General features: G+C 31.8%; 2 protein-coding genes across 3 annotated transcripts in view; both read right to left on the minus strand.

The window, feature by feature from the left end:
* The window catches only part of LOC111001250 (proton channel OtopLc), a 48,153-nt gene extending 29,073 nt beyond the window's left edge, over positions 1 to 19,080 (minus strand). The window contains exons 1-2 of one of the 2 annotated variants that reach the window (XM_022271065.2): positions 18,962 to 19,080; positions 17,953 to 18,305 (exon numbers count right to left, since the gene is read on the minus strand). In XM_022271065.2, the coding sequence (XP_022126757.2) occupies positions 17,953 to 18,173 (221 nt within the window). In that variant the 5' untranslated portion in view covers positions 18,174 to 18,305; positions 18,962 to 19,080. Of the gene's footprint in view, positions 1 to 216; positions 350 to 17,952; positions 18,306 to 18,961 lie in introns of those variants that run through there. The other variant, XM_045632221.1, reaches the window with a different exon arrangement.
* A 2,734-nt stretch (positions 19,081 to 21,814) lies between these two features.
* Positions 21,815 to 27,891, minus strand: LOC111001240 (vesicle-associated membrane protein 7). Its single transcript, XM_022271040.2, has 4 exons — positions 27,414 to 27,891; positions 27,105 to 27,333; positions 25,384 to 25,451; positions 21,815 to 22,773 (listed from the first exon to the last, which is right to left on the minus strand). The coding sequence occupies exons 1-4, from the start codon at positions 27,615 to 27,617 to the stop codon at positions 22,615 to 22,617; spliced, it is 660 nt and encodes a 219-aa protein (XP_022126732.2). The 5' UTR covers positions 27,618 to 27,891; the 3' UTR covers positions 21,815 to 22,614.
* Between the last annotated feature and the right edge of the window lie 19 nt (positions 27,892 to 27,910).

The following is a 27,910-nucleotide window of genomic DNA, read 5'->3' on the forward strand; positions in this document are numbered from 1 at the left end:
ATAACTATCTTAATTAATATAAATATAATAGTGTAATCTGTGGATAATAAAGCATTCCAGTCTTTGGACAAAAGCTCAGCAAATCGTTTATTTTCAATTAGTTATTATAATTACAACAACAACTTATATTATATTAATTATTATAATATAAGTTGTCTCCTTTTTAAAAAATAAATTCAAAGCTTTTTAAAAATTGTTTCATTAAAAGATTCCTACCTTATCACATCCACCTCATTTCCATTAACCACCGACTCCGTGATCTTCATCACAACACTAAACTATCATTATCCTAATAACTTCAAACTATATTTAGTGATCCCGGTCGGCGCAAACGCACTCCCAACACTGAATTGTTCTTGATCCGAGCAGGGGATCTAATTCGATAATTCCCAGTGCAATTTTCTACTAGCATTATTGCAGGCACGATGCGACCGGACATAAACTCTCCAACGAAATTGAACAACAAAAAGCCAAACAAAAGGGTTTCCCGTGATCATAATCATAAGTTTCGTTTAAAAATAAATAAATTAGTGACTCTACAACCTCTTTAGGTCTTGGCCACAGATTTTTGAATCTGTTTCTTGGTCATTTTTAAATCTAATAGGCAAGTAGGTGATCAGCCTCCAGTGCCTGACACACGTCGTCAACTTTTTGGGTCTAAGACATGTCGGTTTCCTCACGATGTTTTCCTTCACCGTTCGAGCAATTGTTAAATGCGCACAGAGAAAGTCCATTGGTGCACAGCCGGGGAATGAACCTACGACCTCGGGTATGGGAGTCGCACGCTGAAGCCACTAGGCCAACACTGCTCAATAAGTTTCGTTTAGTATTTTTCTTTTTAATATTCGAAATTTTATTGTAATTTTTTATCTTGTATTTATTTACGATAACTGAGACGATAGCTCAATTAGCATTACAAGGGTATTAAATGTAACATGTAACATTTTACTAATTAAAAATCGTCTAGTATATTTAATTTGGCCATAAAAATATCAATAAACCGTATCACCGTGGGTTGCCTCATGCATTTTCAATCATAGACAATTGTTATATTTATAGAATGAATATGCAGTTGCGATTAATAACAACCATTACCATAATGGTTGGGAGCAACTAACCATGATTAGGACGTGGGGGTCTGATGGAAGCGACACGGATGTTGTCGATTTTACTACGATGGTGGTATTTGATTATTATAACGTCTACTGGTCGATTACAAGGTCAAATTGATAAGCTTGAGGCGAGAGAATTTCGGCCATTTCGTATCATTGGATTAAAGCGGACTTCGTAGAGACTAACACTGTAACAGACTGATATCGTTCGAGTACTATCTGTGGAAATTAATGTACATATTACCAAAGACTATATAGAAGATTTAGTCCAATACTTTTGATATTGGACTAAATCTTCTATATATATACTATTTTTATAAAAAAATAATTATAGTATGTTATAAACTCATCGCTACTAGTATTAGATTTTGAATGCCAGTTTCTTTGCGATGTTTTCCCTCACCGTAAGGACGTACAAGTCTATTGGTGCACAGCCGGGGTTTAAACCTACGACCTCAGAGATGAAAGTCGTAAGCCGAATAGGCTTCAGCCAACATGCCAACACTGCTTCACAATATATTCTTGATATAAATTAAATTGACATTAAGAGTCCTTGTCGTAGTTATAGCCCGAAAGTTGCACGTTTCTGGCCACATAGGGGACCCCAAATGCGTTGGCAGTTCGGTACGTATAAGCCAGTTAGTGTCAATTTGAATTTATGAGACTTGCAGTTCACGTGGCCGGGACCGATTTGTTTCAGTTAAGCCCCAATTACCTGGACTATTTTTCAATTTGAATATAAAAAATCCTTTGTTGGTGTATTTAATTTTTTTTATGTATATGGCGAGTTGCGGTACGTGATCTAGATTATCTAGACTTAAATTTTAAAAAAATTAATGCAAATATTTAACATATATGCACGTTAATGTTTGAGACATAATAGAGCATAGAAATCCTACAGCATACCTTTATGGTTTCCATATGTTGGTTGGTTTATGGTTTTTTACACTTTGACTACGCGTGAACTGTGATATCCCCGTAGTTAATTTATATTGAGGTGAATTTAAATTTGGAATGCATAGAACGCCGAGTTTAATTTGAAAAAGGAATCTTGATTCCCAAATCTTTATAACCTAGCAATATGTGTTTTAAACTAGTCGCACCTAATTTACTAAAAAATAATATAATATTCCTATCGCCCATTAAAAACTCCACGAATAAGACGTTCATCATCACGTACATATTCCAAGTATATATGCTACAGTCGTCAAATCATCGGGTTATTTTTAAAATTCCCATAATTAAATCAACTGTTCAAAAATACCTCACTGCAATTTTACGTGTATAAAAAGCAATCCTAAACCTGTTTAACTAGGTCACATGCTTCTGAATTAGTAAATAAGTACCTGACCTACTAAGGGCGCCACACTGTCTCCTTAATAATAAAGTTAGAAGGCATTCCTTTTAGCAATTACATAATAACAGTTAGCCTAGATAAATGTCTTCTTTATTCAACACGCAATTCAAAGCTAATCTAGGTATTATTTGTGCTTGTATTATAATAATTGTCTAACAGCACCGTCTTGGCTCAAACTTTTGTATTAGTAGCCATTAAACATTAATGAATATTTCATTCAAACAATTACTTAAAAATTGTTTTTTATGAAATCCTCATGAATTCTTTGTTCATTTCCAGTAAGGGAATAATAATGTTAATGTTTCGATTTCCGCGATGTCGAGACACTTTATTACACGAATAAATACTTTTCCCTTGTCTTGTCTGGAAATTTATTACTTTGTTGGCAAATTCTTAATGTTCCTCGAAAAAAACAAAACATATTTAGGTCGCAGATAAGTCGCTATATTAATGCAACAATATTTGTTACATATATTTTATATTAAGTACTCTAGGTTGTCATGTTTCACTGAGACCATTATATCTCTGGTTCCAATCCCGAATACATTATGTGAAAAAGAGAATTCATGCAGTGGCCGAATTGGCCTTGATAAATAAAATAAAATTGTGTTTATTCATTTAGTATACGTATAATATATCATATTATATATATTATAATGTATCATAAGTACATGTATTACAATGTGTAAGATTTGGGAACCCTTTTAAGTAAAAAATACCCGTGTCAGGATTCCCAGCTCTGCCATAACTAACTTAATTATACATTCCTTAAAATATATATACAAATTTAATTACATCTTTAATTTTATTTAGTTTTGTTATTTCAGTTGTTATCAACACCCCTAAGTGCATGAGCGAGTGTGTGGGAGCAAATGTGTGAGTGAGTGAGTCAGTGAGTGAATGATTAAAGTGTGTAATTACATACTATTCTTACTTATGATAACTTTCATACATATCAAAATAATTTAATACTAAGCAATTGTAATAGGTAACGTTTTACATAGTGATTTTATGTAATATTTTTTTATTAAATCCCATAGTTTATTTCAATGGCTTAATACATATATGCGTAACATAAATCTGACCAGTGTAATTAACTAAATAAATGAAAGATTGTCTCTTTTTTAAGGTTATCCTACCAAAGTTATTCACTGAAGCTTGAGTAGTCTTGTAATATTCCCAGTGACATTCTGAACCAAAAAAGGGTAATTAAAACGAGAATCTAACATCTTTAAAACGCCCATCGCCTGTACTGTCTACAATAAGCTGGGTAGGCGTACGTCAAGTACCGAGGGACATGTGTAGAGCTCTTCAGCCGCCAGCTTACAATGCATGTAAGTCTAACGTCTAAAACAAAGAAACCAGCTTAAACTTTCACGTACTGTAACTATAGTATCGAAGAGAGACAATATTTTTGTACTGAATTTATCGTTAAGGATCCAAACTGGAAGCAGTTGGATAGGTTTGAGAAAATACTAATATTGTAATTGATTTTAAAACAAATGTAAGTTACCTAAGAGTTGAAAAGGCTTTAGTTTGCATAAAAAAAAATATAGAAGAAAATGCATTGGGTGTTTTTTTTAAAGTTAAAATAGTTTTTTGATCCTATGTTTCGTGTATTAAATTAAGACTATAAATGTTATGGTGTACTTATAAATAAATACATTTCAAACTTCTCGTACACATAAACGTAAACATTTATTTATAAGTGAAAGTAACATAAAAACTGAGTGTTCGCCCTCACATAGATCTTCGATTACTCTTATCTACCCTAACCACTATTTTCTCACGTGACCACGAACTTATGCTCGCACATCTGGGCTCCATTCATGAGGGAAATGATAAATCTTTTCATATAGAATACAGTTAAATAACATGTTTTAAATATCTGGGTGGCCTTGGGATTTTATAAACGAGTGTTTAAAAGCCGTTTAATACTGTCTCTGGCTAGAGAAACTTTGGATATTATCGAAATTTTGGCATTATTATTAAAAGTGAAGTTTGGAGTGATTTACAGCACAGACACTTACTGAACCACAATAAATAAGAAGCTGTCCCATAACGCATTACTTAAACAATTATTTTTATATGTTTTTAAGAATAAGAAGATTTTATTATAAAAAGGCCGCAATGCATTTTGCGAGTCTTCGAGCAATGTTAGTGTCCATTATCACACGGTATCACTAAATGAGCCTACCCATTTAGTGTTTAAGTGTTTTATATAACAAAATCAAAATTATATTGAATATTTCTATCTTTGTTCTCTACTGAGCATAATTGTTTTTCTACTATAAAGTACAATACCAACGTATGACTTTACATACGTACATATAATTAAGATATATATGCGAATATGATAATTTACAGTTGGAATTTAATTTAGAAGTAAATTTCACGTGTCCCCTAATTACGTAAAGCCAGGTGTCCTGAAACATTCTTGAGCTCAACAACGTAAAAGTAATTTTGAAGGAAAAGCATCCAAGGGTAGTTCATTAACCTGGCGCTTACACAAATATCTTAAATAATTTCTGCAAACTACGTTAATATTTCGTTCGTGCACTTCCATGGAATTGTCAACGAAATTTGGATTAACCGAGTAGTTAGCATTAAGTTTAAACTGAGATTTTAAATATAAGTATCAACAAGAAAAAAAAATCAAAGGTATAAGTAAAATATTAGCATTTACATTACAAACATGTGAGAGCAGTGTTCTCAGGCTTCAGCGTGCGACTCTCATCCCTGGGGTCGTAGCTTCGATCTCGGCTGTGCATTAATGGACTTTCTATAATATGTGTGCGCATTTTACATTCGCGCGAACGGTGAAGGAAAACATCGCGAGTAAACCGCCTTAAACACAAAGTCTACGTGTGACTTGGGTTCATCTTGCCTATGAGATTAAGATATTATGATCATTATACAGATTCAGAAAACTGAGGCCCAAACTCAAAGCAGGTTATACCGCCACTACTTTTTTTTTAAATTAAAAGCATGTGATTCTTAGGGTCTGTTTAACAATGTCAGCATAAGTTCCAAATAAGCTATGTATTACTTATTGGTGGGATAAACAATATTTTTGCGATTCACGACTGTCAGATAGCGCTATTCGTCATAAAATGCGAAGTATCTTATTCCGAACATATATCATTCGAATAATTTATGTGTTGCATAGCTATTTGGTACTTTATCCAAACATTGTGAAACAGGCCTTTAAAATCATAATCTGTAATATTATTACTTGCTAACGTCAAATATTTAGGATTTAAAAGTAAGAATAAGTGATTTCAAATTGGTATTCTAATTACTTTCTGTCTTTTATTAACATAACATTTACACATTTAAAGAAAACACTTTTTTGTCACCGTGACCACGCACGCTGGAAAGCACGCGATACGTCGGTTAAATTTAAATTATGTTAAAATAATTATAAGTTTACAATAATAATACATAACTTTAATCCGTTAAAAAAATGTTTTCTTTAATTATTTTCTATGCATAGTTTATAAAACTATAATAAAAAACGTAAAGAATCGACGAAAATGTAGGTGAAAATTGCGTATTTCATGTATGCGGTTCTCTGGGAATGATGCGTCTGGTTACAGTTCCGATCGCTGCATAATTCAAAAAGTTGACTGCGAGACAGCTCACAACCGTAGATACGAATTGATTTGCTAAGCCCGCTGATTCCAAGTACAGTTCAACGAATAAAAGATGAGTGGCTTTTTGAGGTCTGAAACATAATTCACTGTGATTTTGTGATGTTCTTATTTAATACACTATGGAAGTGTATTACAGCAAGTTTTAAAACAGTGTTATTATAATCTAACAAGTGATTATGTTGCGTAGAGATGTGGGGTCACTCTCATCTTCTACCACACTTATGGAAAGTGTTCAGAGTAGTTCGGATAATTACCTGCAGCTGAGTTTTATACGACGTCACGGCAGAATAGAATATTACCATCACCACCATTTACCATCATCACCAAGTGGAAGCCTTATAAGTATTAATTGCGTACATAAAATATTACGGAAGACAGACGGACGCCAACTAATCGAACGCTAAAACATAGGCTATAAATCCCTACACATGTAACACTGTCATCGCAATCCATCATCATATTACAACCATTACAATGCACAGTTCCGTTTATCACATCCGTACGTGACAGAATGAATGATAATTTTGCAGAATCACGGAGGTACTATAAATAGATGACTGCTTTAAATACAGCCCATGTTTGATTTATGGCGCATGATAGGCCGATGAGTAAAATATTAGTGGTTGGGGCGTTAAGAGGGGAGATTCCTTTGGGAATGGAACAGATATATTATCAACAATTTTTTCCACGCTTTTGACATATCGCTTCTGTCTCGTCATTAAAGTGGGTTAGCCGCTACTCAAAGTACTTGACCATTACTTACTTCATGTATAAATTATATGATGATAATTTAGGATGGCACAAATTCATGTTTATCAAGTGTAGCGGACAACGCGTTGGATTGGTGCAAAAAAACATTTTATATGCATATCATCAATAGCAATCAGAATCATTTTATTTTTTTTAATAATGTAGCAATAAAGTCGAACATTTATGTTGGATCAACAAATTTCATGAAAAAAACGTGAAGATAGCAATAGATGCTTAAAACTTCGCAACAACAACACACTTCACTCGTAACGAAGTAAACAAATCCGGCTATGAATTTCCTGAAACTTTGAAAAGCGAAAGAATCACTTTATTTGTACGTTCACCCGAAAAGGAATAAGAAAAACATCGTCTTCTGTGTAATTTACAATTCTGTTTGTTTTTCCTTTCTGAAGGTGACGGTAAAGAGATGTGACAACTCCGTTACTCTATATTTTAAGAACTGAAACTCTTGATACGAATTCCGTGATATGTATAAAAATAAGATAGGAAAAACATTATTTTGTAGAAATAATAAGCGAGGAAGCTTCCGTTGAGCAAGAATCAATCCATATGTACATCAAAGTTTGTAGAAATTCAATAAATGGATATACATATAATTAAATACGGTAGCTTTACTTTCGCGAGTATCACATTTTCCACGCGTATAAAAGTTACATTATATTCAGTACCGATGTCGCAAAATTTTCTGCCTTCGCGAGCTTCGTTTCACCTTCATATGACTTTTTATGACACTGTTTTTTAAGCTATTGTATAGATTGTATTGCGAGCTTTGAGTTCCGCGACTGAATAAAACAATTTTTAAATAAAACTGCATGAAAATGAATAATTATAGTTGCATAAATTGCGAGTTTTGCTTAGCAACATATTTTTCGATTCATTTATATTGCTTATAAATAAATATGAAAAATAAACACCTAGTATGTAATGAAGATGATGTCTAAGTAAATTGACATTCACCACAAGAGTTTGGAACTTTAATATCCTTAAATATTAATTAGAGATGTCTCACAATACTTGTGCAAAGATCTTAAACCAACACTAAAGCGTATGGGCGTAGAGAGAACTCAGTGAAAGCAAATGTGAAATGTAAATGAAACTTCGTTAGCATAGCTCTTAATTTGCTTAAATACTAACTGCTTATTATCTCATACATCCCGATGATACAATTTATTATAAATGCAATTACTTTTTTAAGTTACACTATTCTTTTGGCGCGATGAAGTAAAATGATGACAGTGAATTTTTACGATGCGCGAAACTCGACATCGTAAAGTTAGGTCTAGGTGGCATGGAAATCGATAACTATGTTCAAGTTGTATATTCTAGTACTTTTATATTTAGAACACGTGTTTGGTACAATTTAACAGTGTGACTTAATGAATATTATTTTGATGTTATTAAATTAATTTCATATACGACGGTAGTAGATAGAGATAGTATTTACTAATAATTTATTTATTTAAATAAAATCTTTTTGATTAATTTTAATATTTATCGTTAATCACTATTGCATTTTAGTAATTGTTTTCCATACGCCAAAGAAGTATAACTTCTAACGTGTGTACATAAGTACACACACTCTTTTTGTTGTTATATACACCAATGTTAAAGAGGAAAGATTTGATTGTTTGTTTCCATTTAAAGCTTCAACTACACGACTGATTTAAAAAGTCTTTCAGTATTGGAACCCGTATATTATCCACAACATAGGATTCTGTTTGAAATTACGAATTAAGGTGTGTATATATATATATATATATATAAATTCCTAAGTCGCGTACGCTGCGGAAAATATTGTTAATACAGCTTAGTGGTGTACTACAGGTTTATAGAAGACATGAATAACTACAAACAGCCCACTGATACCTAACAATACATTTTTTTTCATTTTCATTTGTAAATATATTTATCGACAAAAGCTTTAGGCTATAGAACATTGACGACCGAAGTTAGGTGGAATTGCACAGCTAGTAAGTATTAAAGATATATATTTTGGATACGGTATATTTTTTTTCTTATTAAGCAGCGATAAACGAATAACTTTAAAGGTTAGTACGATAACCTCTCATTTATAAATTACGAAATCTCACTGTGGTTGAAATAAAATAAGATGAAATGCTTAATTAGGTTTAACCATATGTATCATAAGTCTATAAGAATCAAACTTTCACAGTTATTAGAAAAAAACAAAAAATGTAGTCGATATGACTTGGTTAAATAAAGAAATACAATAATTATGCTTTAGTTTATTTATGTTATAGTCAGGAAAGTAATATATAAGGCTAATTTTTGGTGCCTAAAATCTCAGTATACTCGCCAACTCTATACTCTCTACACTCTCTATACTCTCAACCACTATAGTCGCCAACTCTCCGGGACTTTGTTATCAAGCCTCCTGCGTGTTTGCAGCTTTATATAAAAAAAGAAATTATTATATGTTCCCGAGAGCGTCACCTACATCTGTCAAGCCATCCATCTCCCATCATATTCTAGTACAAAGTCACAAACAGAAAATAATGAACACTGCTTTGTGTTATAAGTACTGCGGGTACATTGTTTTAATACTTCAATTATAATTAATTTACAGGGCTAATTTTACGCGAACATAGGCAACGTACACAGAATAGTCGACCATAATATTCTTGAATGTATTTGGGGTAATTGTTTTATAGTGAAGCGTTGTACATTAAAACAATGAATGCTTAAACAATAGATACAAAGTAATAGCCGGAAACCAAAAGTTTTTATGGCGAATTGCGATTAAATAAATATGATTGTTTGAAAATATGTATGAATGGCGACTTGACGAGTACGAGTTGGCGGCTACTAAGGCACCACTCGGATCCGAGGAAAGACCATTTAATGTGTTTTAACCGGCTTCTCTGATACCTTTAAATGAAATCCTCGGTTTCTAGTTTGATTTAAAGGAAGATATTTTATAGTAATTCTTGTTTGCTATTATTGCTCATCATGAGCTTATAATCGGAGACATATCTGCTACTGTATAAATTAATGGTTGTACGGAGGTATATAAAACTATCTCATTATCTACCGTTCAAGTATTATGTAAGTACTATGGGGGGGAGGTTCTTATTTGGTGATTACGTCAACAGTCACTATTTACTTTTATACACATATTACCCACACATCGTCTATGCTTGAAATGCATTTTCGAGGTTTCCTCAAAAAAAAAAAATTTATGTTCTATTATTTAGAGCTCTGCTTACTTTTGCTGACATAAGGGGGGAGGGTATTAATTGCAGTAAATCTTACGTATAGTCTAACTCGAACTACTACTGCAAATACCAGAACGGCCCAATAGAAACATGTGCGATAGTGTCTTCCCTGATTATTATTGTCTCTGGGTTTTTATACACAGGTTTTTGTAAAGATGCCTGTCGGAAGCAGGTGTTGTACAGATTTATTATCATTAAAGGCAAGAATCATTAAATAACAAATAAGGTTTGATTTATAAAATTGTTGTCTTAAATACAATAGTTTCTTCAAAAAGACGAGGCTGGTAAGGAAGAGAGAAGAAAATATTCAATAGCTAATGGGTTTTAATGTTAATGAAAAAATTTCTGCTAAGATGTTGACAGCCCTTTTATACTGCACTTAGTTTTAAAATAAAGTTACTAAGTTCACCATAGATTTCAACAAAAGACATTAAAACAACTAATTTTTATTTGTGTAAATATAAAATATTATAATAACTCGTTTTTATATTGACAGTTGGCAATAATGCTTTAACAAAGAAACGTTTAAAAAACCTATGTTTTTGTTTCGAGTCTGTTGTGTCTACCTGCATTTTTGTTATTGTATTTGTTTTTGAATTTTTGTATAGGTACCTTCTGTGCGTTCTAGTAATAATTATTTAGTCTCTTGTAATGTTTTTTTCTCAGTAAGCGAATTTTTTTTTTTATTATTCCTATGAGAAATAAAGTTATTCTAACCGTAAAAATACGTTGTATATTTTGACATAGTTGCCTTTTATGAATGCCCTGAATCCTTTCGAACATTGCTTCAGGACAATGGAATTGAAGCGAGGCGGAAAAAAATCAGGATGGGTAAATATAAATCTCATACGAAATATTTTGCTTTAAAAATGTTAACCTACTTTCCTTTCATTAAAATTACTTGCTGCCATTACTGCATTGCCACTTCAAACTTAGCACAAAAACGACTTAAAGTTCGTACTTAAAAGGCTAATAAATTATTCATAATAACGTTGCAAATCTTACGGGTTTTTGTAATAATTGTAGCATGTTTTACTGGGTCTGTATTTTTTAAGTTTATAACAAAAACACCAACTATATCTAGACGTTTCGTTAGCGATATCTACCAGGCAAACATAATTGAAATAAATAAGGAACATGTAAAGTACATGATATGAGAAGCAAATGTTTTATAAAAAACATTGCCTTACACTGTTTATCCTTACCCCAAATATCCAATAAATTTATCAAGCGTGATACAAAACCCTTCGTATTAGATTTGACAAGGCAATATTCATTGGAAATTCAAAATAAAAATTCGCAATCCCACCATCCATGTTACGTTACAGACAGCTGACTTTGAGGCCTCCATTTTCACTGGCTCAAATTATAATTGGACATTCGAATTCGGAATGTCAAACTGAATTGAAGACAACTTTAATTATGCTCTACGCTGTGACAGGAAACGCATCGCAATTTAGCGATGTAACGTCTGCATATACGCCAGGTCTGTAACATTTCAAGTATATATGCATGATATGCTTGATATTAAACCAGCAGGAGAGCAAGTTAACACAATATTAAGACTACTTAATCATCAATGTCTGACGGAAAACGTGAAAAAATCAAGAGGGGTAATTCCGTCAACTGGATTTAAGCTCTGGCAGCTTTAGAGATTAAAAATAAAATAAATAAATCTGTTTCATGATCATTTGTCAATTTCATAAGCAAGTAGGTGATTAGACTCCTGTGCCTGACACACGCTATCGACTTTTTCGCTCTAAAGCAAAACGGTTTTATCACGATGTTTTTCTTCAACGTTCCAGTGAATGTTTAATGGGCACACAAAGAAATTCCATTTGTGCACAGCCGGGGATCGAACCTACGACAACCTTTAACAATCCTATGTGATTCTTGAAATTGTAAATAGATACGAATCTCGCTAGAATTTAGGACCGAGAATCTTGCTTAGCTACCATACTAAGATGTGCACATGTTTGAAGATTTACCAGCTTAGTCTTAATCAAACATTGCTTACTAATGAAGTCGCATATGATCATATAGCGATGTTCTGATGCTTGGTGTGATGTCAAAAGTTGGGGACGGACGCTGCCAAGCCGTCTGGCGTGAAATTAGCGTCGCATGTCGCTTCAAGTGAGCGTACTCATGTGTGTTCCTGTTTCCGAATCATGCTATAAACAGTCAGAAGGGGACTGCTCTAATCAACGGTGGAAGCAGACGGAATAATTGTAGTGAAAATAATAGCCGCTAAACCTACCTATGTCTATGAAATATTATCCTGTAACACCGTATTTTTGTGAGAAATGTGACTTTCAATAATTACCATATAACTATATTTTTTAAATAAATGAAAAAAAATTCAAACCGAATTAAAAACATTACAGCACCGGTTTTTTTTTTGAGTTTATGGCCTGGTATAGACCGAAAAACCTAGACCTTTAGGCCATGTCTTGAGTATTTTTATATGGTTTATTGAATACTAAGAAATTTTTGTAACTGTACAGAGTAAAAATATCTATCTAATTTATACAGATTCGATAGCCGTAAGACTCTGGTGTCTCAAGACATTTAAGCTACCTTCTCTTTATTACAAGCATTTGGATGACCATAAATCGTCCATTTGTATTTTTCGAACATTTAAACTGTGAACACGAAATTGTGTTTAATTAAATTTACTTAATTGGCCGTCGGCCTTTGAATATTCTAGTTGATGATACACAGTTTTTATGGCGAAACATTTTGCAAATAGTGCGCAAATTAGTAAAGTGGAAGCAATGCTGGATGCGAGGGTTTTCGCTAAAATCACGATATTCACACGACATAAATACGGCCATGTTTTGAATGTAACGCAATTAATGATACCAATTACCAAACAGAACTTCATTACTTGAACGCTTGTTTAGGGTAGGAGACCTTTAACTGATCGTATTATCTGAAAAAACTTTTCGTTAAAATATAAGTATTTTTGCATTTGGTATTTTTTTTAAGTTTCTTACTTATACTTTAAGTATCAGTCAAACAAATATTTGCCATATATTCTCTTTATGTTTTAACGGAACATTCACTTAACAATATAATTGGTGCATTTATTTACATAAAATAATTGCGAGTTGCCTATCAATCGTAGTGTTAACGATCAACGATAATTACATCCCAGAGTGTCTGTTTGACGTTCTCATACTTGATTTTATGACAGTAATTTACATAATACCAATAAAAAGTGACTAGATTGACAATCTCGTGTTAGCTATAAACACTTCCTTTATAACCATACCATTTAAATTAAACATCACCAAGAGACATAAAAAAGTATTTTATATGTACAGTAACATGTTCAGATTTAGTTTGTTGCACATAATTAAATGATATGCAGTTCCGACCTGTTTTTGTTTTTTTGTATCATAATAATTGCAGACATTTTTCTTTTATTTCTTATTAATTTTGAGAAATTTAAACAGTGTCTAAAATATACAAACTATAATTAATTGATTGAATTGAAGGTTAATATATAATTTTAGTTTTGACTTAGTATGGTACAGTGTGAAATGACTCAGTATTTAATTAATGATGAACAAAAAGTATGTCAATATAGTTTCTTTATTTGATATCAAGATAATTTTATTAAATAGCTTCTGTCTAAAAAACCTTTGTTGAATTTTTTTATTTGAATTATTTCGGAGTATTTATGATTTTGTTTTTATTTAATTATTATGTTTGAGAACTCGAGCCCATATAATTATCGTCAACTTGGTACATAATCAAATTGTCAATAGAGTTTTAACTTATAATTGCATTTTAAGTTAAATATAATACTGCGTATTTCCAATGTAAACGATTTCTTCCGCTGTATTGTATTGCTTTTATTTGCCCGTTTTCTTAATTTACGTAAATAAAGGCTATCCTAAATGTGTTTCTGTATTATAATTATAATAACTTTCCTATAGCATGTTGTTGAGAACTCTAAGGGCCTGTTTTACAATGTCCGGATAAGTTCCAAATAAGCTATTTGTTACTTATTGGTATGATAAACAGTATTTTTGCGTTTCACGACTGTCAGATAGCGCTATACGTCATGCAATTCGAAGTATCTTATTTGGAACTTTTATCTTTCGAATAATTTATGTGTTGCATAGCTATTTGGCACTTTATCCATACATTGTGAAACAGGCCCTAAGTGGATCCAAGAATACGTATAAAAATAATTAAACTTTGAGAGGTGGAGATATTCGTTTCTTACAAACGTTAATGAAACATTACTCATTAGATAATACGTTGGTTATTAATACGCAGACCGCACAAGATGTTCGTGAGATCGTGAGGTCGTGACAATGTGTCGACGGATGATAGACAACAACAATTTGTACTACTAGTCGGTATTTTTCAATTAAATTTTGTATAGACACTAATATGATTATTGCTTATACATAGTTTTTTTTTTTTTTGGAAAGGAATCTCGCTGTTGGCCTTAAGGGCCTTTACAGCTCAGCACGGGCTGTTTAGCGAGCTTAGCTCAGCCGGAAAGAGGGGGTTTCCCGCGGCTCGCGCAAGGGCGTCTCCTGCGAGACTCTTATACATAGAATTTCATAATTCGTATTTTATATCAGAGGGCAAGAAAAGTTGTAGAGTGATGTTACGTAATGCCGCCGCCCATGGGCACTCATTGCCAGAAGGCTCAATTGCTCAATTTGTGACATAGATGTTATGTATGGAGAACAATTTTATGTTGACCAGTGCACAAACAGATCGTCTATTCAGAGAGAATGGTCACAAATATAAGATTATACTCTGGAGTTTCTGTCCCTTGGAGAAGCTATATTCCATCATCAAATGGCAATGATGAGGAGCCGTATTACAGGGCAAACGTCAGAAAGAAGAAAGAACAGAAAAAGTAAAGCGCTATGAAAATTAAACAAACAGTACTTAAAATTATGAAGCGATTGTTAAATAATAAAAATAAAAAGTTTAAAGATAAATTATACTCGACCAACCGCGTTAAAGTTGTGATGTTGGCAGTAAATCTTAAAGTACCTAACTGAGATAAAACAAGGTAGAGTTTCTGAAAACAATAACAATGAAAACTGTTTGTGATTCCACCCTCTCATACAACGTACGATTTCAAAAGTAGCTTTTCATCAAAGTCCACTTTTAAAACTTTAAACATTCCATAACAATGAGTGCAAATTATGTTTTATTCTGCCGGTCATTGAACTCTAGATCAATATAAATGAGGCCGTATAACTTTGAATACGTAATAAATCAAAGCCTGGAAATCTGTGACGTCATAATTGTTATCTATACAGTTCGCGTCATTCATACTCTGATTCCTGAGAATTAACTTTTCAGCTCCTATAATTGTTCCTTTACAGGCTTGGGATAAAAGGTAGAAAATAGCTTCATGGCTTAACGACTCAAATCGTTAAGCGATGAAGCTAATTTTGGGTGTGATCTTTTTTATAGGTTTTGCGTTGATTGTAAAGTTTTAATTTATTTTTTTGTAATTGTAGATTAATGTTATATAGTAACATTGGCGAGTAATAATTATAACTTGTCTGTCGTACTCAGAATCATCAAGAGGTAACGATTGGTTCAATGTTAGTTATCATTTATTTATTTGCAAGATTGTGGTAAAAAATATTATGGTGGTACAAACTAAACTTCCCATATTCTGCCACACATTCATAATAAAAAGAGTTTTACATAGTAGTTACATGTTAGTAACATTATCATCTGATCATATCATCATAGTCAATTCTTTTTTTATTTTATCACCAATCTTCACATTATTTTAATGTATTATTACATTATCAAGTTAATATTAATATGTTTAATCCAAATGATCATTAACAGAACAATTATTATGTCTAAAAGTACGTATAGCATATTAAGTCGATATTCAAAATTCTAGAATTTTACGCATATTTAGATACGCAGTTAATTATTACAACAAAACGTGTTTTACTCACTACTATGATATCATGCGGTACACATAGACGAAAACTAAAACCTGCAACCCTTGCACCGTTTTTGACTAATAAATTAGTCTTCTTTCATAATGTTATCACTGACTTAAAGTACGGACGTTATTAATAAGTCGATAAAAAAGTTAAGCTGACTTGTAATTGATAGTCAATTTACCTTTTATAAAATATTAAAATTTAAGCAACTTCAAAGCAAATAACTTTTATGGCAGTTTCATATTGACTGTTAACGCACGACACGCTTCAAAAGACTAACGGCCAACCTCCAGTAATGGAGAGGCACTTAAAGAAAAAGAAAGACTTCTTAAAGGTATATTGCAAAAGTTTACTATTATTTTACTAGACAGACCTAACAGTAGCGTAAACGTGAATGATAACCTAAATAAGTTCCATTCCCCATAAGGTTATCTGACCTACAGTTCCGTAGAAAGTCTTATCCGAGCGACCTGTCAAACGAGTGGTTGAGTGACACTGCTCTTGCGCCGATCAAAGTGTTATAACATAAAACATTGCGGTCCGCGCGTTGCGGTTATATTGGCCATAATGGCACCTAGTATTACCGTTTTAGTATATATAATTACACGCATTAAAATAAAAAATGTAACGATGAGATGATTTTAACTAAAATCAGGGATAGATTTTTTTATATCTGAGCCGTATAGTTTTTATACAAAAACGAAAAAGTGTTTATCCAGTCCATTTATTAATAACAGATCTACGCTAATTTGATTTTGTTATGGCGACAGCACAAATATAAAGAAATTCACGAACATAACTATATATTTTAAATATAAGTACAGAGTCTGCGTATTTCGAATTTTAAGAAATACTTTAATATAAACAACGTGCCTCACATTCATATCTCGCAAATCTCGCGAAATGAAGTCGTCATTTCGTTTTATATGCAACTGCAGATTGTTATGACATATTTAGATCGCACGGAGTTATGAATCTTTAGAACGCGTTTTAAAGGAAACATTTTGATATTCCAAATATAATGAGAAGAAAATGTGTCTATCAGAAATTACAAATGATACACATATACTAAACATTAACACTGGAATAATCTATCATTTTAAGATGATAGCATGGCATACAATCTCCGAGGCAGACATTCTACAAGGTGATCATTGATTCGAATGAAACAATAATAGTTTTAGTCGAGTAAGTCTATAAAGTTAAAAAGAATTGGACAAGGGACAAGACTATATTAGATAGCCTAATACAGTCTTGTATAGATCTTTTTACATATCAACATACCGAACCTAGAATAGACTGCATCCTATATGTAAAGCGGTACTAATTAAGTACAAACAAACACGTCGCTCAATTTGTCTGCGATCGATTGGGTTCGAGTTTTCACAATGGAAGTCAACGTAATGTTTTAAAATAAACTTTTCGAAATCCATTAAGCACTTATGAAACAAAACTATTCTCAATGAGAAGTGGAATATTTGTTATTCCGTAAATTACTGTCTGTTTACTTCTTAAAATGTCTGTTAACTTCGGTGAAGCAGAATCCCGTTTCTAAAATTAGGCATTATAAAAACTTTTTTTAAGATATTGTGTTTAACATTATTGTTACTACATACGTATACATTTAGGGCCTGTTTCACAATGTATGGATAAAGTACCAAATAGCTATGCAACACATAAATTATTCGGAGATAAATGTTCCGAAGAAATTTCGGTTGAGAAGAAAAGTCGTAGTGTTTATCCTACCAATAAGTAATAAATAGCTTATTTGGAACTTATCCGGACATTGTGAAACAGACCCTTAATGACTTAAGATTATTTGCTAAATAAATAGGTACATATGTTTAATTTAATTATTTAACTTACCATTGTGATAAATCCTTGTCTTCAAGCCCAGATGGAGTAGCGAGCGTATCTGAATCGCCTTCAGTCCTTCCGCCCGGGTGCTCCGGAATTATCCTCTCAATAGTTGTCACTTCCTCAATATCCGAGTCGATCCCCTGAGCAAAGTCCATGTAGAAGGACTCCCTTGAGTCGCTTGACCCCCGTCGCAGTTTGAGCGACAGATCCGGCGAACTATCATCCATCTTTGTCACTTCTATTCAACTTCCATTCAAACAAAATCCATTATTATACAGTCCGTTTCCTCACCTCTTTGTAATCCATTTTAAATTCGAATAGAACAGTCATTATCTCGTTAGCGTTAACCCATTTTTAAGCTGTTTAAATATAAATTAATTTTAAATATTAAGCTCAAACTTGTATGGCGCTCATTTGAATTAAAGTTTGAGGCGTTCAACTAGATGCGTTAAACAAATAAAAGTTAATCAAACAATAGTAATTTATCTGTGTTACAAAATTAACGTTTCGACGTAAAAGGAACAATGACCTGTAACAGTTCCCGGTTTAACCTTCCCCAAAATCGACACCGCTTCCTGCGACATTAAACAGGCCCGATCACGCACTACAACGGATATTTTTTAAATAAAATGTATCCAACTATGCAATGTTATATTGTATTCTTATATTATCAAGTTACCTCAATGTCACAAGTCGAATAGGAATATTTTATCGGTGAAGGTATGAAGGCTACTAGCCAAAATCGAAGCCGTCAATCATTTTGGTATTCGGCGTGATTCAAACAATTAATTAATATGTATCACAGACAACATTAACTATTTGTTATGGAAGATCTGTCGTTGAATCATGAATAAAATATTCATATTCATAATCGCGTTTGTTTGATCTTTAAATACCTGCTAACTTTAAATAAACGTAGAGAAAGTTCTATTAAATATGTAAAAGAGAAATAATTAAATCATGCATCCATAGTCCGTCACTGATCCCTAGGGAACAACAATAATGCGATACAAACATTCGTTTACACACGAATAGGCCGGTTGCTATTCTAGGCACGCATCGCGTCGGCGTATTGACACGGAAAATATACACGTGGTTAACACTCGGAGCACAGCAAACGCCCTCTCGCGGCAAAGGACGGCGCGCGAGTGCCGGGAAGTGACCGAGAAGGGAGGGGCGCACCCTAACTCCCTAGCCACCGGGATCAATCTGACGCTACCCGGAAGTGAGCGGCCTGGGGTAGAATACCGTCGCTATTGCTTCCGATGAACTTGAATGAAATACTTGATTTTGGAACACGTCTGTATCCTTTCAGAACTTTTCAGACTCATTTCGTATTTGTAGTGATAAGTAATCCAGAGTTTATGTTATAATTGTATTAGATGAATTTTAGAGATCATCAGGAATTATAGCGATTATCAGAATTAATGCTTAATTTAGTACTTAAAAATGGATGTTGGATTTTATTTTGAATTTAAAGCAAAGGTTTTGGGATATTAACGGTTATTAAATAAAACGATCAATTATAATAATCTACAAATTTATAACATAGTTCCTCAATCAATAAACAAATGTTTTACTTAAATATAAACATTATATCACAATACTCAAAAGTCTTTATAATTGGATGAAGTTTACATATACTTTATTGCTTTGATTATGCTTTTTACAATAATAATGATTACACTAGATATAACCTCGCTTGGTTTTAAAATCCTCTCCTATGTAAGATAGCTTTAATTTCACTTGTAAATAATGGATAAAGTAACATTTTATTTATAAGTGTAGTTAATGCTAATTAAAGGCAGGTTAGAAAACAAATTAAAAATTAAGGCACAAACGAAATTTTTAGGTAATTTACATTTACACTCACATACACAATTTAATTAATGATAAAAACGCAACATCTGAAAGCAGGTGAATAAATTCATATTACAATAATACTATAGGAAATAATCGCGATCCTTTTCACCAGCGCGCTTCAAAAAGTAACGCTTCTCATATCACATCATTTAAGTTGTCTTTGTAAATTTACTTTCAAAAGCAAAAAGTGAAGGTTCGCTATGTTTATCTGTGCAGATTTTTAAAGTTATACACAGAACATCTGACCGAACGTCAATCAATGTCAACTGTCATAGTTGCCATGCGCAACACTTAATTTAGCGTCTGTATACCAACACCGTTATGCTAAATTCAAAGTAAATAACCGTGACAATACAAACTATTTGAAGCCTTTGTGAATAAGACCGTAGATAGATTATCCAGTATGCATTAATTAATATTTTTGTTTAATGATGAATTAATAACTACTCGTCTAAATACACTCAAACGTCATTTTTGATAGAACTTTGAGTAGATGCTTAGTTACACAAAAACGATGTCATTATAATTGTATTATTTAATATTATACAAATAAATAACAATCATAAAATCTGCATTATTATACATATTAAAATGTGACCTTTCTGTACATAGATTATATTCTGATACGTGCAAATACAATTAAAAAAATATTTTAAGCAACATTTTTTTTAAATAACGGATGTACACAAACATTCAAATTTAATTTAATGATTCTAATATTGTCACCTAGAACTTTTAGCAGAAATATGGTGACGATGTGGTTCGCTAGGAGTATTTAAATTCTGGAACTCGAAATGTTTTATCGACCATGTTTAAGAACTACGAATATTATGGTTCGCCAACTGTATCCAAAGACATGATGATGATGATGATGAAGACTGATAATAATAATACAGTCCACACTAACAATGACAAAACAAAGCATGTTTTAAAACACTTTTGGTCCAGAGTTACCATGACTACATAAGTGCTGATATCAAATGTCGCGCTGTCGATTATTATTAAAGGATTTTTTTTTCGGCAAAATCAAAAATTCTAGTCATATTATTTATACATTTTCGTTATACGTTTACGTTTTTATATTAGTTCGGAGAATTTTCTAAAGAGATAGTAGTTAAGAATAAGATAATAAAATATAAAGACATTGTTGAAACATAGACGAAAATTTTTGTTATCAAGTATCTCTTAATAAAAAAATCTCAAGGTTAGAGGACAATCTTTTGTACCTATTACAAAATTGTGGTTTCACGAATTCCATTTATTTTCTCCACGGCAAAATGTCGAAGGAAAATACTATGGAGTAACCCTGGCGCATATTGTCAAGTTTTCTCGTAAATTATAATAGTGTGACCTTTACAAGGCACAAACATTTAAAGCATGCATCAGTCTTGTGCTGTCATGGTAACCGCGTTGAAATGGCTAAAGAACTACTTGAACATTCTTAAACGATTATTTAAATATGTTTAAATTAACATTTTTTTTAAAGATGTTAATTTAAATATATTTAAATCGAAAAATTTTAACTCGATGATGCGCTCAAGTTAAAACAAAAATCTCTGATTGCAGAAAAACTATATGTATTCGTGTTTATATACTTTAATTATTTACGTATATTACTAGCAATCCAAAGACAAATATCTCTTAACAATAAAAATGCTCACAAATTAATTTGTCTACATTCTCTGGTCTTGTGTTTGTTTTAAAATACATCATATTCTGTCCTTGAACATAACATCCGATTTAATTAACGAAACCGGTTCATTATATTCAAAATGCCAATTCGATAACATATATCCGATTGAATTTACTGAAATTAAATCAATTGCACTGTTTTAACTTAACCGTCTCTTTCCATCGTGGGATAAACATAATTTGACAGAAAGAAACGAAAGACTATTGCGTAGTTTTGCTCTTTTGCGAAATTTGTAAACGTTTTTGACATTCATAAGCATGCCTTAAGTCGCATCTAAACTGAATAAATAAATTTTGATTTGATTTGATATTAAAAAAGTAAAAATAACTGTCTTTTTATAAGAGTTATAATAAACATTCGTATATTTACTCGATCAATTAATACTTGAAGCTGGTAAAATACTGTTTATATAGAAAAACTGTTAGATGTTTTTATTCCGATGTGTTTAAAGTCCATTTACAACTGAAATAATACTCACTCCAATTATTGCGTTTCAAATATTCATTAACAGCTAAAAATAATTGTTTATTTTTTCGTAAAGTATCGGTAATGCAAATGTATATAGCATATAATTCTTCCGTTTTACTGTATTTTAGTTATGCACAATAAACTTGTAATTGAGTTGTAACACTTCATATATTTTAAAATAGACAATTCATACTATCTACACCGAGCTGCCAAATAATGTAATTTTGACAATAGTATTGTCTTTACCATACCTTTTACACATTTAAAGTAAACACTTTTTTTACCGGATTGAAGCTATGTATTATTTAACCTAATTATAAATTTATCCGACGTTTCGCGTGCTTTACAGCGTGCGTGGTGAATGCGCGAAAATAGAGGGCACTGTGAGCAATTTCTGCAGAAACCCTTCATCTTTTAGTCGATACCAACTCCGGGGAAATAAATACAGATAATACAACTTTTTCTACAGCTGTGATACTTTTTTGACATTCAACACCTTTTATATTCAGTCACCATACATAGCTTCAATCCGGTAAAAAAGTGTTGTCTTCATTTTGACAATGTCAAATGGACAAGGAGATTCGCTTATTGTCAGTAATAATTATTATCGAGTAAATCTACGAATTGTATGTAGAAAATATCGCCTAACCAACGCAGGTCTGCCAAGCCAAACCTCCACAAGCCATGGCGCCGATCAAGTAAATGCCGAACCCAAATATAACAGCCATGATGACATACATTTTAACATTCTTCCAAAACAGTGAACGCTGCAGGGTTCTCGCTGAAGTTCTATACGACACCGACTGGAAAGAAATATTTTATTATTAATACAAAACATAATTGTGACGTGTTTGCTAAGACTACTAATAATTACATCGTTTTAAGAGCCGTAATATATAAATAAATCAGGGGCGATGCAAATTTTTTAGGGCTAGATCTCAGTTTTATGTATTTGTTTCATGAACAGTCAATTTAATAAGTAGGTGATCCTCCTGTGCCTGACATACGCCGTAGACTATTGGGTTCGGTTTTCTCACGATGTTTTCCTTTACCTTTTGAGCGAAGGTTAAATGCACACATAGAAAGAAAGTCCATTGGTGCCCAGCTGGGGATCGAACCTATGATCTCAAGTATGAAAGCCGCACGCCACTTGACCAACTAATAATAACTATTAACTCTAAATCCCTAATAATACTTTAACTCCCTAAACCTATGTTTTTGCTTGGTTGACGGTTTCGAGTTTGTTGTGTCTACCTGCATTTTTGTTACTGTATTTGTTTTGTGAATTTTTGTATAGGTACCTTCTGTGCGTTCTAGTAATAATTATTTAGTCTTGTAATGTTTTTCTCAGTAAGCGAATTTTTTAATTCATATGATAAATAAAGTTATTCTAACCGTAACTCTATGCCGTAATATATAGAGAAACAAAAACATCTTAAGTCGGCAACATATACTCTAGTTTCAAGTATAATAATTGTTGGGAAATTGAAACCACAAGACATTCGTATCTTGCATAATATCGACAGTTCACAGACACTAATAATTAATTGCACATACAAAAAGCTAACAAATTTTATAAGAAAAGTATTGACTAAGCCAGTTCCATCGCCAGTTCTTCTCGTCGTCTTAAGAGCGTACCAATTCTTAAAAGGTCGGCAAAGCCCGAGTTCTCTGGCATTTGCCCACTATTCTAAAAAAAATTATGCCCGTGATTTCAGAACTGGCAGTAAATGTTTTTAACGGCATTATTTTTTGGTCATAAGTGTTGAAAGTTACCTATGAACAAATAATATTTCACGACTAAGCACGTCGTATGAAACTTCTGTATGTGTAAAAATGGGAACAATTCCGTAAGAAGTGAAACCTTACTAGATCGTTATAGCAATCAGGTTATCTAGAATTGACATAACAGGAAAATATAATTTTTACAACAGCTACAGTAATCCTATTTTTAAACGATGTAAACATTTTAGCCGGCATTAAATAATAATACGGCAATATGATTCCAGCTAAGAGTAGTTATATTTAGTTATTCAAAATAATGCATATAATTAAATCGAGATTACACAGGATCAATATAAATATATATATATATATATACAAACGAAACTGATTGTTATGTAGTAATTTATTTTATTTATATTGTATGCGAATGTGCGAAATATCCACTTTCACGCGCAGAGATCAATTACCTTGAAATTGCGATGGTATAAAACAAATAAAAATAGTTTAAATCAAGGAATGGTGTTTAAAAAATAAATTATTTCTATGGCATGATTAGCAAAACTTTTTTTGCACTATCGGTTAGGCTAACCAAATCAGTCCTTATTCATTACTTAGGCATTACTTTTAGAAAAAACGTACTCAATAAACGATTATTTGTGTGAGACATGGTAATTTATATAAATTTAATTATGTATGATAATTGACTTAATTGATATGAATCTGACTAATAATGTAAAATCTAAACTAAGATAAATTTGCGCGCCACTGTGTGTGGCAGAATATGCGAACGACTGACAATTGTACCACCTTGACATTTTGTACCATATTCGTGCAATGAATAAATATTATTATTATTATTATTACTTTAATCTCTGTTCTATCCAAAACATCAGTAATAATTGCAACGTGTCGGAAATTTTCCTATAGTAAGCGAAGTTGTATATTATTTAAATAGAACAGCTGTTACTTGGCCGTAAGGCTTTTGAGAACACGTTTTTGAAACCACGGTTTTATATTGACGTCACATGGGAACGTAATTATTAAACAAATACATAACTAACTTCCTTGTATTATGTGAATAATAAATACAATTGATAAAAAGAAAAAATACTCGATATCGAATATGATGAATATTCTGTAAATAAATAACAACGTAGTATTGACCTTTATTTTATTTTAATTAAAAAGTGTTTTAGAATATTTTCATAATACTTTGGACATTATATTAACGTTAGTGTGCGTAAAGTCACGCAAGTAGTCGATCTTGTTGCATCGCAACAAGTAAATGGGGCACATTTTTACATCCATTTAATTAGTAACACTCTAAGATCATAATAATATTCTATTAAATTATTGTTTTATCGGGAATCTAATCGAAAAACTCCTGGTAGCATGTCATGTGTTAACCACTAAACAACGGAGTCGGTAATACTTTCTATAATTTTAAATCTAAACGGCACTGAAAAAGTGGTTAGGAAAAGACATAAACCTTTTTTTTAAATATACATATATTAAAGATCACCATACATATATATCTAATTTCGTTTGCGAACGAGAAAATTTTATTGTGCATACAAAGATAAACCAATTTGTCAACCAGGGTTTTAAGAGTCACATTCTAATTAATTAGACTGCACAAATTAATAAGATATTTAATAGTGACTGAATTTATTTTCACATTTACTTACATTTGTTGCCAAATTATCTGCCTTATTTAGAAGTAGTTCCAATTTTTCACCTCGCATCGCCATGCTATCTGTAATTAATTTTTTATTTAAATTTAAATAACAATTGAAACATTCGTACAATTGTAATAATACATAGCTGTATAATCTTTAAAATAATATTTCCATTTTGGCCAAATTACCACATATGTACAATTTTAAAAGAATACAAGTCAAGCAGCTATTGGATTATTATGACTAAACCTTAGGTTTTATCCAGATTAAGGAAATTACAAGACTTTGTACTAATGAACTCAATTAGCAGTAGTAGGTTAAATAAGTAGAGCACAATAAATAGCCTTCCTTTTGTGTTTCAGAAACCTACCTATAAAACTAAATACTAAACCGCCACAAAGCCAGGAAAAATACTAATTGCGGCCTGGTTAGAATGTAAAAATTACTGATTGTAAACAACTTTCTAGCCGCCAGTAACCATTTGCAATTGGTTAATTTTTCTTCTTCTATAAAAACGGGGTAAAAAAAGTATGCAACTTTAATAAAAGTTTGATCTGAAGCTGGTAATGAAACATTGTACAATATGAAATTTGAGATATGTTAAAACACATTGTTTATGGTCCAGTTTTTTTTTTAATTTGGGAACAAGAAGCAAGAGTCACTTAGAATTAAGTGTTTGAATATACTTAGTACAAATATATGTCTTATGTTTGCAAAATTACAAATTGAATGTAATCGATATATAATTAAGATCTTATTAAACTTTACATTGAGAGTTAATCATATGAAAATTGATGACATAATAAAAGGCAGAAACAGTCATGGTTAGTTAAGCAGGAATAATTTTGATGTTTCTACATGATATATGCGAGAAAATCAATGCCATCATTTCAATAATAATATTGTTGTTAACATAATAACTTACAATGAATTATCTATATATCAGAAAGCATTGATTTTATGCATGTGGGGCCAAAACCTTGGACCATCCAATAATAATTGGAAATGACAGGATTAAACAATGAAATAACATTAAATACACAAACTATTATTAATACACTATTCTCTATTTGTTAAAAAAGCAATCACAAAAATAATTGTCATATTGATTTTGACATTATATTGAACATAGTTTAGTTACTGATTTTAAACAACGTTTTCCTTTCTTTTAATTAAGCAAACACAGTAAATATTAAACATGGTAAGAAACAAAATATGCACACCAACATAATGTGTACAATGAATTTTCAAAGCATTTATTTATATGTTATCATTTATAAACAGTGCGTACTATAGTGAATCATTAAATACATAATTAACTATGTATAGATCATTGACATATTGAGGTATTGATAGTGTACACAAATCATAATGATAAAAAGAGATAAGGGGTCATAAATAAAAACAGTATAATACGGAAAACAAATAGTAAATTAAACATATATCACAAAATAGATTATTACTTCAAGTTAAAAAAACATTTATAAATATAATTTTATTAGGTAATTTAGTATAGTATTGTGAAATATGGTCTTCATTAAATTTTTTGGCCAATTAGATTATATTAGTATATTATTTTGCTATAAGTAAATACTATGCAAATAATATAAAATGGCATATGCATGTGTATAAGGTACAGCATCTGGCTCATTGAAATACACCCAGTTTTACTTTACTGTAGAATTGTACTAGTATATATTAAACACAACACAACTTAATAGTTTACTCACCAATGTTTTTTACCATGATGTTTTTTAATTCATCTAATTCACCATGGACTCTTGATATTGTCTCCAAGTCTTTAGATTCACTGTAATGTTTCATTTCTGTGGCCAGTACTCTTGCAAATTCACTATTCATAGCATACGGAATGGCGGTTTGGGCTGTATCCCCAAATACCGTTGTAAATCTTCTTTTAATTTCATTTAGAAAGAGGAAAGCCCTCGACCTTTGAAATTTCTAAAATAAAATATGATACATATTAATAAAGCTTTAATAGGACCACTGAAGCTGAAACAAGAATTAATATGTATACTCACATCATCAGTAATGCAAAAATAAACTAATTTATTCTCTGCAATGTAGTGAAACAGATAGTTCCCGTGAGAGTACGTAAGTTTGTCATCGTGTGGAGGAATTTTGGATAATATTTGTTCTGTAACTTCAGTAAAATTTCCAGCACAAGTAGCATATTTAGCCAGAACAACTGTGCCTCTGGAAACTACACTGAATAATATAGGCATCCTTAAAATTTACTTTTAATATTCAATAACAATGGACACAAAGGAAGTAAACCGCAAAAACACGTAGACTGTAGGGCAGAAGCGGGCTCAGTTAGCGCAAACTAACAGAAACAGCTATGAAAAAGACTTTAACTGGTTAAAGTATTAATTTAGCAATTGAAGAATTACGCCTATAACTTTAAATATTAATTAAACCAGAGCACTCAACACCACACCGCCACATTTCACAATATTCACAGATTTTATAAAATCGACATTCGAAATTCATTCGACATTGGATAAAAATAAAATAA

The sequence above is a fragment of the Pieris rapae genome, chromosome 18 (genome assembly GCF_905147795.1).
Source record: "Pieris rapae chromosome 18, ilPieRapa1.1, whole genome shotgun sequence".
In the NCBI taxonomy this organism is placed as follows: Eukaryota; Metazoa; Arthropoda; class Insecta; order Lepidoptera; family Pieridae; genus Pieris; species Pieris rapae.